The sequence below is a fragment of the Taeniopygia guttata genome, chromosome Z, assembly GCF_048771995.1.
Source record: "Taeniopygia guttata chromosome Z, bTaeGut7.mat, whole genome shotgun sequence".
NCBI classification, from domain to species: domain Eukaryota; kingdom Metazoa; phylum Chordata; class Aves; order Passeriformes; family Estrildidae; genus Taeniopygia; species Taeniopygia guttata.
Window position 1 is genome coordinate 47040828 of NC_133063.1, and position 12889 is coordinate 47053716.

Consider the following 12889-nt stretch of genomic DNA (forward strand, 5'->3'; position numbering starts at 1 on the left):
TAATTGAGAAGGTTTTGCTTAATTAAACAGGACAGGCAGGATTACTTCCAAGAACAGTCAGAAGGGTCCATGCAAAAAAAAACATGTTCCCATCTGAATCTGGAAGGGACCTTGAGTTTCCTTAGTTTCTCCAGGTCAGCTGATCTGTGCAGAGCAGGCTGCTAAAACACAGCACGTGTGCCACACCAGTGGTTGCAGCATCCTGCTGCTTGTAATTTCTCCTCCGTTAGCTCCAAAGGTAAAGCCTGCAGGGTGGTCCAGAGGTTTTCTGTCCTAATGAGCATCCATGCAGGCATGTCTTAAGGTGGAAAATAGAATTTTTATTTTAGCTACAATCCAGCACTTCGTTTGCTAAAGTAATTTGACTTCTCCTTAGCGATTGAGTTAAAATAGCTTCTCTATTTTCCTGTCTTAGTGATTGCGTGTCTGTAATTACACCCGTATAGACAGTAACTTCAAAACCTATTTTTGCTTTTAAACCAATTTGAGTGTCTCCTGTTGCCATGAAGATATTCCTTCCCCTCCATCTTTCATACACAAATGAGTAATAGGATTCTTCTGTGCAGATAGAGAATTATCTGATTGGAAGACTTAAAAAATACCATGTCTGTACCGGAAGTTTTGAGTATGACTCTCATGTAACTTTACTAGCCTTGAAATTGCCTATCCATAAACATGAGATTTAGTGTAGGAGGCTTCTGGATTTTTTTTTTTTTTTTTTTTTGATCAGAGGAAAATTGCCTAGATGTATAAACTCAGAAAATATCTCTCTGCATTATGATACTTGCAAAAGCAAAATGTGTTCCGTGGGAGCTGCCAGTTTCCTCGTATCGGGCAAAATATACAGGGAGTGAGGAAGGGAACAGGGGGGATGTTTCAGATGCAGGCATGCAGGCAGTGGATGCAGTCTGGGGGAGAAGGGAACAAATTTGTTCCTCTTTATATTAAATCCAGTGTTTTTTTCCTGTATGATAAATGATGGCTCCAATTCTGTGTTAAGATTACTTAAAATTCTTCAATGAATCAGGAACAGTAACTCTAAAAAGAGCTCTCAAAACTATATATTTTAATGCATGTGCAGTTATGGATGAAATTTGATGAGTTTAACTTGAAGTTGTCTGTTAGAGATTAATTGTCTTGTGCATGTCCCAGGAAGCACATGGGAAAACTCTGCTGCATGAACATGTTATCAACTTGAGGAAAACCTTTACCCCAATTTCTATAAAAATAATTTTATGGAACTCATGGCAGAAATCTGGTCTACTAACTTTTGTTCCTCTCCTTCTTGTCTTTTTTTTTTTTTTCTTCTTTCTCTGCAGAAGGAGGTAGAGGAGAGCTCCAGGTTGTACATGTTGTCCCTTGTAATCAGCATCTCTTTCTGAAACCGCTGTGTGTGCTTGTCCTGTCTTCCTGTAGCCAACTGCTCCTGCTGAGGCACTGAGATGAAGTTTAGCATGTCGTGATTGTCTGAGGCATTGTTAACACTTTGTATGAGTTAAGAGTCTGTTCAGTGCCTATGACCTTGTACAAAGAGGAAAACATGAATGCTTGGAGTGATCTCCTCCCTTTGGTGCTCTGTGGGGTGTATGTGATTGTGCACAGGGACCTCATTAGCAGAGGACAAGTTGTTCGTCCTGTCTTTTCCAGTCTTCCTCTTTATGAGTCTTGTTTAAACCAAGTACTTCCTTGTTTTTCTTCAGTTATATGATTTTATTTCATCTCATCTCTTTCTGACTTGTCTACTTTGATCAATTAAAGTCAAAAGTGTGTCTAGGCTGTCGTACTGAGATTAGTCAAAACTGGATGCTGAAAGATGTCTGCTGCAGGTCCCATGCCTTTTTAGGTAGTCACTTTGCTTTGAGCAGGGCCCTGCCCATGGGAAGGGCAGAACCTTCTCCTTAATACCTAGAGTTGTTGTCTTTCTAGTCATGGACTGAGAGATAGATTTATACCTCTCTGCTCATTATCCTGTGGGCAACAGGTAACTCTTTCCTCCTAGGAGGAGCTGCAGAATTGTTTTGTTTACTGCTGTGTGCTGTGTCAACAATTGTGTTAGCAACTGTATCTCATGTAGAGAAATTACTGGCTTTTGGAATCTCAGCTCTTTTATTTTCATGACTCTGTGCTGTGTGCATTCAGTGCCTGCTGTGCTTCCCCTTCTCCTGTAGTTGTATAAATAAGGCAGAACTGGCTTCCAGGAGAAGCTGAACCTTGCACGGAGTTTTGGGCCTCCGTGAAGGTGTCATCACTTGAGTCTGATGTGTTTGTGTTTCTAAGCTTTATTGGCTCATATGTCTGCAGTTTTGTTTCCTTCTTACTGTTAAATATCTGTCAATTAATGCTTTTTCAGTAATGTAGAGATACCTGGTGTCAAATATCAGTGTTAAATTCAGTCCCCTTTTGACTTCAGTGCAAAACCACTGTAACCTCCTTTAAACTGTTCCATCAGGCAGCTGAAAAGGCGGTGCTGATGATGTATCAGTTGGAAGGAGCTTCTTTTGGGTCTCTTCAGCCCTTAATAAATGGATGCTGTTGCGGAATACAGAATGAATTTTAAATAATCCCTTGACTTGTTGAGGCTTTGGATTCCATGTAAAATGCAGCATACTTGAGTGAATGAAGACATTGAACCACAAGACTGACTTAATTGGGAAGATTTAGTTTAGTCTGACTCTGTTAATACCACTGAAGAAATGCTCTAATTAGGTATGACTAGAAGTTTAATTTAGTCAGTTGCTCCTTGTTTTAGCCTGATTCAGATCAACCTATATCTAACTGAGGGTTTTGAGGTCTGATAATAAAACATGGTATTTGAAAACAAGTTAGGATGATTTTCAAAACAAATAAGATGTCATTATTGATTTTTTTTTTATCTGTTCAAATAAAGCAGGATAAAGCAGCTTTACATGTTTTACATCTGTTTTATATTTTAAGAGGATAATGTGCTAGACAGTACTTAGATGTGATGAAAAATTACATTGTTAGAAAGCCTTTTATGTGGAGAACTAGATTTATATAAAAGGCTAACAGATCTGTGGATGTTCTTCCTTTTCCTTGTGCTGCTACAGACTGTGATTTCTTACATTATTTATATTTTTGCTCCTCTGTCCAGTTTACAGACTTTTGCTTCTACAGAAGTGCATAATTGTTTGTTTGTTCTGTCCATTAAAGTGTCTTCTTGTGTATGAAAGAATTTGCAAAATTTTAAAATTGTAGCTTTGTTAAATAACTTTTCAATTACTTGTAAGCCCAGCTGCTGCTTCTCCTGCGTAAGCAAAACTCCTGTTGTTGGCTTTATAGGCTTCACCAAACATTGCCTTCCCTATGACTGAATACTTTGCCTTAAGTAACCATGTCTGTTGCCTTGTTTAATCCAGGGCCTTAAATTTATGCTGCTCTGTCACTGACATTGTTTTTCTAACTGATTCTTCGTTCATAAGAGACTTTAATTACTTGGAGAAGACTTTCAGCAGCTGGTTACAATATGCTTTACTGTGAGTGAATATACTGCAGTATTAGGGGTGACAAGCACTTCCCCATTTTAAAGTATTTGTTGGATAGGTATAAAAATGTCATCCGCCTGCATCTGAAATTACAAAAAAAAAATCAAATAAGGATGTGATGGCGTGTTTTATTTACATGTTTGTTTCTCCATTGTTTCAGTGCTCTTTTATGTGCTTATTGTAAGTAAAAAAAAAAAAAATCAGATTCAGTCTGATGTGGCTGCTTTCAAGGAAAGATCGAGTGACAGAGCTGTGCAGGGAAGGCCATAAGCCAGCAAAACACTTAATGTGACTTGCAGCATGTGGATGGATGACAGGGTGTTAAAAGTTTCTTCTTTGCCTTCTCATTTGTCTTTGGGAAAGACAGTGCTAAAGACTCTCACAGGTGTTGCAGTGTTCTTCTCGCCTGCCTGTTGTTCCTGCTGCTTGCCCAGACTCTGACCAGCTCAGGCTGCTGGTATGGGCTGAACTTGAGGAGACCCATGGCTGGTGACAAGTCCCAGGGCAGCTGCTGGAGCCCTGCTGTGTCCTGGCATGAGTGCTACCTTTGGAGAGATGGAAACTCTCCACCTGCAGCAAATCCATCTGGATGGACAATAATGGTGTTTGCTTTCTTTAAGTGAGGAAGAATATATGAAGAGTTCTTACCCCGAAGAGCGGCGCAAACTGTGGATTACTTTGTTTAGCTGGCATTGCTGGAGATGTCTTAAACCCCCATGCCAGCACATGTAGCTAATGCAGCCTCTGGTTCTTTGACTACTCTGGTTCTTTGACTGACTTTGTCAGTGCAAGGAGGGACTGCAGAGGACTTCTTGGTAACTGCCCTGTGTGATATTATTCCATTGCCTTTTTATATACACCTCCCAATGTCATTCTGTATAACTGTTATGGTTTGGTGTCTGCTTCTCCTTTTGAAAAGCTTCTACAGAGCTGTCGTTGTGACACACTTTTGAATTTTCATCCTCTGTTTAGCTGCAGTTCTTCTCCCATTCACCTGCCTGTTGAACAAACAGAGGAAAAAGTTCTTTCTGCTAGAGTAAGCAAGATGTTTTGATCTTCTTATAGGATTGCGTTTACATACTCCAGCTGCTTTTGCCATTTTCCTTTGTGATTATTTTTTACTTTGATGCAGAATAAAAAGATTCCATATGCTTTTCTGAAGAAATCATGACAACATAGTACAAAAGTATTTATGCTTTTACTTCTGTGGAGACATTTCATTTGATTTATTCTGTGGATTATGTTCTCTTCCTGCCTGGTTATATCATAAAGACTTATAGTCAGTGTGATAACTAAAACTCAAATCCATTGTTTCATGCTTTTCTCCACTTGAAACACCTTGTATGCAGTCAAATTCATGGCAGCCTTTGGGGCTTTGACCTTGCCATTTTTTCCATGTTTGATCCTCCATTGTTGCAGTATTTACTGCTGTCAGTTCTTTCTACTGGACCTATGAGTTCAGTGTCAATAATTCTGGGTTTGTCATTTCCAGATTTTATCAGCCGATCCTACTTACTCCCACCAGCTTCCTTATTGCGTTGTCCATGGCTGGCTCAGTTACAGTTACTTGTTTATCCACCTGAAAGCTCCTTCCTCCTCTTCAGCTTATCCGGACTTTATTAACGTCATATGGCACTGCATCAAAAGGTTTTGTTTTTTTTTTAAATGAAAATTCAGTTCATCATTCATTTTATGCTTAGAGGAAAAATAGTTGCTTTGTGAAAAAAAAAACAGGGGCAAATTTTGTTGTGCCTCTGTTATAATTTTTCCTGTTTTTCAATACTCTCCATCTTAATTCTTTCCTTCATTTTTGCTCAGAACCCTTTCAAGCCTTTGAAGCCAGTAATGTTCCTACACTAATCTGGATCACATTTCCCTCCTCTACACATACACACTTTAACTGTGAATACTGCACTGGCTCTTCTACAGTCTCAAGGCATCAGCCTTGGTTTGATGGATGTCAGGTGCTGGTTCTCTTGGCATTTTCTCAGGTAGAAGGCTGCCTGGAACAAATGAGCTCTTTACTCCTGCTTTCACACAGCCGTCACCTGCTTTGGCCCTGCATTAATATTGCCACTTACTGAAAGCTCTTTCTTTTGTTTTGTGCTGTTATGCCCAGATAATTTTCAATCTTGATGCTAGAGAAGCTCTGCTTTTGTTTTTATTTGCATGTCTGAGAGGCTTGGTAAAAATACATTATATTTTTGCTCTTTTTTTTTAAATAATCCGGGGCTTCTGGCAAGTTTTACTTTGCACATCACAAATCTAGGACATGATGTAGGTTTAATTCCTGATCATACTTTCTGCCATCCCTATGTCCACATTCTTGACTGTTCTCTGTTCACTTGTGGTTGCCTGTAGGAAATTTCTTAACTAGGTAACAGCTTTCCCTTTATCTTTCATTCCTCCTTTTTCCCAGATTCTTGATGCTCTTGTGGTCTCCAGTCTGCAGTGAACATACTGTTTTGTGGTCTGTTAATGTCTCAGATATCAGTCACATTTCATTCTGACGTAAAATGATTAAAAACTTTGTTATTACTGACTCCTGCCATCAGTGTTGCCATTTTGCTTTTGTCACTCTGTCATTCAGCACAGCTGAGCCATCAGTCTCAAGCTCAGTTCAGTATGAAACCTGTGTCCAGTTTAGTGTTACTTTCTAAGCACAGTTCTTCCAAGTGTTCAGATGCAAAGGTAGAGATGTCTTCCCCTGTGTGCTTAGAATGATCTGGTTGCATTTACTTCATGAAATCTCTCTTGACCAGTAGTTGGTTCAGATCCCTTTGGAGAAAATGCAGATTTCAGGCTAAAGGGTTTTGGTAACAAAACTTGGCAGACCCTGGTGTGCTGCTGCAGCTGTGGGGAAATGTGCATGGTACTGGACTGTAGGTCTGTGCCCCTTCCTGCTCTGCAGGCCTGCCTGATTGTGTCCATTCCATTATGGATAACATCGTACTGTTCAATCTGTTTAAATACAAAATAATAAACATTACTAATATGTAGTCTTTAAATCTGCCAATCCCTAATTTGTAGGACTCACAAATACAAAGGTTGGACATTTGCTTCTGTTCAAGTTGTTACCTCAAAGAGAACTTCTTTCCTTGGTTATTTCAGCTCTTCTTGGGAGTCTTTGTCACCTGTGAACAGTATGGGGTTGCACAACTCACACAGAGCACAGGTTAGGAAAAAAAAAAGGATAAAGAAAAAGAACTTTCTTCTGAGGCTGTGTTCCTTTATCTTGCATAAAGTTGCATCTTATTTCCTGACTCAAGCTCCTTTATTTTGTTGACTCTCAGGCTGTGAGTTCCATGGCTGAAGTACTTTATTTCTCACTGTGTGCAAGTTGCAGCCTCCTTTTTCTCTTGGCAGATATGATTATCTGAGGTTGGAGTTTTAGCTATCAGCATCGTGACCTGCTTAGCCCTTTGTGGAAGCAGCATTTCTTTCAGGGAGTGCAGGAGAACATATGACCTGTGAGCTGAAACTAAGAGGCTTCCAGTTAGGGGGTAGCTATTTTCCCCTTATCCAGAACCGATTGTTTCTTCCAGGTACATTGGAAGTGTTCAAATTCTTACCACTTCTAATTAGTCCACTCAAGATCCACAGAGACACACTCTATAAATGTAGTCTTAATACGAACATAAAAACATGGTTTGAATTCATAAATATGAATCCCCACATTTGCAGTCTGTGGTGTTTTCCATCACACTGTGGGATCCCAGTTGACCTGCAGGTGGTGGCCCTTGTTTCATGCCTGTTAGAAATTAAATACTTTCAGATAAATGAATGAAACTGTAATGGGACCTCTCTGCTTAGGAGACTAAAGAGTCTTTGCATTTGGGCACGAGCAAAGCTCACAAGTGTTCATACAGAGGTTCATGTTAGTCTGTCATTTGTGCACTTCATACAAGGACTTTTAATTTATAACATCTTCATTGTGACCACATTCATGTTAAGTGGTGACCTGTAGTAACAGGAGCTCTCCAATAACTCGCTGGAGTTGGAAAAAAAGAAAAACTTTGTCTTCAAGACTACCTTTTGTATGAGGAGTTGCACTGAACAGGCTCTTCAGGTTCCAGTCCAGGCTGTTCAATGAAATTGCATATCTGTCTGTCTATATGACTTACCCTGGCATCTTGGTCGCTGGAGGTGCTTTTGAATGAGTTTCTGTATGCATTTGCCTGCATGCAGTGTGGTCTGTTACCCTTTCTGAAGAATACAATAAAAACACTTTTTCTGGTGTTTCTGGAAACTTATTTCTTTTTGGTTTTTTTTTCTCCCTTCTCCTACTTCAGGGCCAAGATGAGGCTGATCCATCAAAACCACCCTGGCTCAAAGGAGGGTAAGTGGTATTTTGAGACCTTTTATCCCTGTGTTTATTATTAGAGTGTACTTCAGAAGTCTGCAATTCAAGTAAAGTAAAAATAGCATTTATGATGTTTTTAATAAAATAATCAAGTGGCCAAACCTCACTGAAGGCCAGGCTGCTGCTGTATTTCAGTCTCTTCTTTAACAGTTGAGGTGGGATATGCAGCTCTTCCAAAGAGACCTGCGGTTAAGAGCAAGGCTATAGTTGCAATGTATAATCTATAATGTGGTGGTGGCAAGTGCTTATGGCAGCAGTATTAAATAATTGCTACTGAGCACCTCAGAGTGGTCCCCATGAAATCCTTTCTTCTGGATCAGTCATTAGTGGCAGCAGAGGGGAAAGGTAAATCTGAAGGAGTGCTGCGTCTTCTGCTCTTAAAAGAAGATGATAAGTTTGAGGGAACCTTCTGTATTTGCAATGATTCTTGTAGTAGTTAAAACTGCACTATCTCTAGAAATTATTGCAGTTTGTATTTTTAAAGCATTGCTCATCATGCCTGTTTTGCACAGATGAGGGTGACCAGGTTGTGCGTTCTCTCCACAACACACTGCTTGCAGCAAATGAAGCAGACAAGTTCTGTTTGTAATTGCAATATGACACTCTGTGGTAATAGGTGCCAGCATGGCAGCTTCCCTGGGATGCCCTGGCAGGAAAAAGACAGTGACACATTTTACAGGTTATGTGCCTGGTACATGGTCAGGGTGATTTGGTTTGATGGTGGGGTACCCATTAGGAGCTGTCAGTCAGCAGAAGCAAGATTCACCCTGAAATCTCAGCCAGACGTTGGCTTACTACATGCCTAAGTTAATTCTCATACTACTGAAGGAAGCTTCCTTAATAAAACATGAAGTTAAATGGGAGGCTTCATAATATGGCTTTCTGCTTTTGGAGTCATTGTTCTGTGGTGTTGGTATTCCCACAGATCTTCACCTGCGGATGCCTGGAGCTGCCTAGCAACCCTCTGCTTTTCCCAAGGAACCTGGGACTTAGTGAGTGGGCTGCTGGAGAATTGGCAATTTGCAGGAGCAGGAAGCAGTGATTTATTGTAACTATAAACAGCACCTTCTCCTGCTTTAACAAGGAGGCAGTGTACTCGGTTTATTGGTTCATGCACATCAAATTATTTCATAGCCTGAAAGGTGGATACACCTACAAGTTCTGAATTACTTAAACATGTGTTGTCAATTCAAGGCATTATTTGCTATAGTATTTAATTTTTTTCTTTTCTATGCCAGATACAGCTAAACAGTCTGGCTAATGTAGTTTTGACAAACGTTTGTTGTACTCAGTCATCCTGTGCAAGGGATTCCCAGAGAAGATGGTTGTGAGTGGTAAACCTTTAATTTTGCCCTTAGCCATATTTTGGCTTATTAGCCTCAAAGTATATTAAATTTTGTTTGGAGCTGTTCTTTGAATGGGAAGATTAAAGCTGTGGTGTCCTTTGAAGGAAATATTCGCCCTCTGTCATTGCAAACCACCTTCGCTTGCTTAGATTGTCAAGATTTAATGGAAGCTTCTGTGTGATACAACTTGTATTAAAAGATGAATACATGCTTCAAGAAATTTTCATTTATAGTAGAATGTAACAGGATCTCCCTGTCTGTAATCACTGACTTTGGAGATAACATTTTAAAAAAAAAAGGAACAGTTGGTATTATGGATCCATCTCTGAGTGTAGTATCTCATATCTCTGTCTTTTATTTATTAGTGCAAATTATTTTCTCATACAGAAATGCTATTCACTCCTCAATACAGCTTTCCATAATGATGCTATAAATATTACATCCACTGCAGAGGAGAGTTACCCTATTACATATAAAACTGCACTGTGCATATTTGAGGCACTGTCAATTCTTCTGTTATTAAGCAAGATAACAGTTGTGCTTGAATAAAAGGACTGAGATAGCTAAAACCACAACACTTTTGAAAATTAGGAACTGTTGCTGAATTGTTTTTATTAATATTAACAAGCTAAAAGCAGGTAATCTGGGTGTGTAAATATGTAGGTACTAGGACACCTCTCTTCAGTGACAAATATGTTTGTCATCCTGGTTTACCACTGTTTCTCTCATAAACCTCAATCTATCAAAATGATTTTGCAACAAACCAAGTCGTAACTAGACGTATTTCTCAACCACAATAATTTATATATGCTCATCTTGAATTTATAAAGTATGCAGTTTTAATGTTCTTCTTCTTTCATGGGAAATGTCAGAGTATCACAGTTTCCTTTCACTTAAATTAGAAAATAAAATTGAAATCTTGTAGGAAAAAACTGTTAGCAGGAGCATTAACTCTGGAGTTTTACTTGTGATAATTTTGTTGCATCTTTTCAGGTTATACACTCTCCCTTTCAATTTTATATATATTTTCATAATCAAAGGGATTTACACAAATCCTTGATGCAAAGCTAATAATAAGCTCTGTTGTGGTTTAAGTAATCCTGGGATTCTTTGTATCATCTGAGTAGTCTCCCATGACACCTATTTTACTCCAGAACAGTATCACCAGTATCAGAAAGGTTTTGTAGCATAAGGGCAGCAGACAAATGTGGCAATATAAACATACTTCTTCTTTATGTGGGTGTCGTTTTTCTCTAATAAGTCAGAAGGGATTTTTGAGGTATGACTTGATCAAAAAGTTTTTCTGGAATTATCTATCAAAAATGATGATAGCCTCTACTCAAAAACACAGAGTGGCCTCGCTGTGAGGATTTCCAGTGTTGGAAAACTGTATAGCTGACACGGCTTTTGCTCACCTTCTCACCAGGCTTGTTCAACCAGCAGCAGCTGTCAGCTCAGCCATGGCTGGGACACGTCATCCTCCTACACCCCATCAAAAAAGTCAATTATACTATTACAATTCTGTCACATGGTTCTGTAATAATGGACTGTTTTCCTCTTTGTTACAGCCTCATGCTAGGCTGTGTTGTGACATCATTGTCCATTCCCCATCTATAGCATAGGTTTGGTCACGCTGGATATTTTATTGGTTGTATTTAAGGGGACTTGAGTAGGCCATTCTCTCTAATGGCTGCAGGTTGCCTCTTGTCATTTGTCAACCTCTTGGTTTTCATGGCATGTGTGAATTTGTAGTGGCAGTTTGATTTCCTAGATTGTTTTGAAAGGTAGCTTTTATGGCTGTATGAACAGTTTGTCCCATACTCCTTTTTCCTGTAATTTTCCTGCAGAGCATTTTGATTGGTTATGTTGTACCAAATCAACAAAATAACAAGGCTGAAATTGCTAGCCAGTTTATCACACAAATACCAAAATATGTAAGCCAGAGTGGCAAGGAATGAAGACAAATTGCTAAGGATGTAGAGACAAAGCGTTCCTTTGTAATCCTTTGTTCTCTGTAATCAAGAAGACCTCAGAAACCATATTTTTAATGTTAGCAAGGCCTGAGACCAGAGTGGAGATGGGGAGGGTGAGAGAGATGCTGAGAGGTGCTGTGGATTTTGCCTGCTGGGCTGGGTGTTCATTGTGGGAAGGAAGCTACAGCAGAGAGGTGTGTGCTCAGTTTCCAGCTTTAGGAAAAAAAAACGTTATCTCAAGTCCTTAGAGACGGATGCATTTACTGGAGACCTTTAAGCTGGATGAAGACACCATCCTCAAGGACAGGGTTATATCCATGTGGTGTTACCAGTAAGTGGTAGGATCCAGGTATAATTATCCAGGCTGGTCTCATTGGGAAGGAAGTAGGTTAGAGTGTTTTATTTCATCAGGCTCTGACTGTTGCTGCGGTAATTGCTCTTTTGCTCCGTTGTCACTTCTGCAAACAAATGCATCTCTTGTCTGTACAGGTCTGCATGGCTTGAAATGCTGAGCACCACAAATGGTCTCTTTAATAGAAATAAAAATATTTCCTCCTCCAATGTCAGTTTTTTCCTAATAATTATATAGTCCTCAAGGGCCAGTATTAAGTGTTTTAGATTGGAATTAGAAGATGGCAACATCCTGCCCCAGGGCTGATCCTCTTTGACGTGCTCCCTCCTAACCACCAACACCAGGCAGGAATGTCTGGATTGTTGCATGCAAAGAAGATAAACACTTAATCGTTTTTAGCATTAACTTTACACTTTCTTAAGTATAATCTTCTGGCTGTTTTTGTTGCTCCAGTAAAGCATCCCCCTCTTCATCCCTACCAACTCTAAATTAGTTTGTTTTTTTTCCTCTTGAATTTCCAGGCCTGCGGGTGGTCTCTATGGCATCGATAGCATGCCTGATCTGCGCAAAAAAAAGCCAATTCCGCTTGTCAGTGATCTGGTAAGAGATTTGTTTGTTTCTCTTCTGCCACACAGCATTTACACAGCTGGCTTTACTTTCTTGATATATGGGCACATTCATTGTCACTTCAAGAAGCTCAAGCGTTTTGTTCAATTAATTCTTATGCTAAAGGGTTAGGAGTACTACTTGAAAAATCTCAGTGAGAATGAGGCTATGGTTTTGTAGACAATTTCATTAATTTCACAGAATTAGGGTATTTTTCATGTTTTTATCTTTTCTGTTTTACACAAAATATTTGATTGTTTTCAGGCCTACATAGTTTTAAAAGGTTTTGCTGAAAATCGCATACCTTAGGGAAAGTTACAATGTCTGTGTGAAGTTTGGCAGCTTACCAGAAGGCTGGAATTTTAGAGGATAGATAAACGAGCGTATGTGGTTTGATTTTAAAAGCTACTTGCAATATTGCCAGTGGACTTCTGCATTGAGGATGCATGAGAACCAAGTGGTTTACTAATAGCTGTATGAATACAATTCCCAATATAGATATATTTGCTTTCTGTTTCCAGTCATAAATTGACTGATCATTCTGTCCTAGAGAAGAAGAAGGAAAGCCCAAAACCTGTGCACATTACTTGCATATTCCAATGCCTTTCTGTTGCCATTCACAGAATTTGAAAAACTGATCCATTGACCAAAAAAGTCTTTACAGCTTGAAGAAACAATCCCAGTCCAAGAGCAGGAAAAGCACCCTCTGCCATTCAGTATGGTGACATGTTTTGTGTTTAAAACAC

At 39.4% G+C, this 12889-nt stretch overlaps 1 protein-coding gene across 11 annotated transcripts in view; it reads left to right on the plus strand.

The window, feature by feature from the left end:
- The window catches only part of UNC13B (unc-13 homolog B), a 208244-nt gene that overhangs the window by 115441 nt on the left and 79914 nt on the right, over positions 1-12889 (plus strand). For 6 of the 11 annotated variants that reach the window (XM_072922640.1, XM_030258831.4, XM_030258836.4 and 3 more), the window contains 3 exons: positions 1320-1342; positions 7796-7842; positions 12059-12137. In XM_072922640.1, the coding sequence (XP_072778741.1) occupies positions 1320-1342; positions 7796-7842; positions 12059-12137 (149 nt within the window). The remainder of the gene's footprint in view (positions 1-1319; positions 1343-7795; positions 7843-12058; positions 12138-12889) is intronic. The other 5 variants (XM_030258840.4, XM_041711471.2, XM_072922644.1 and 2 more) reach the window with 1 other exon arrangement.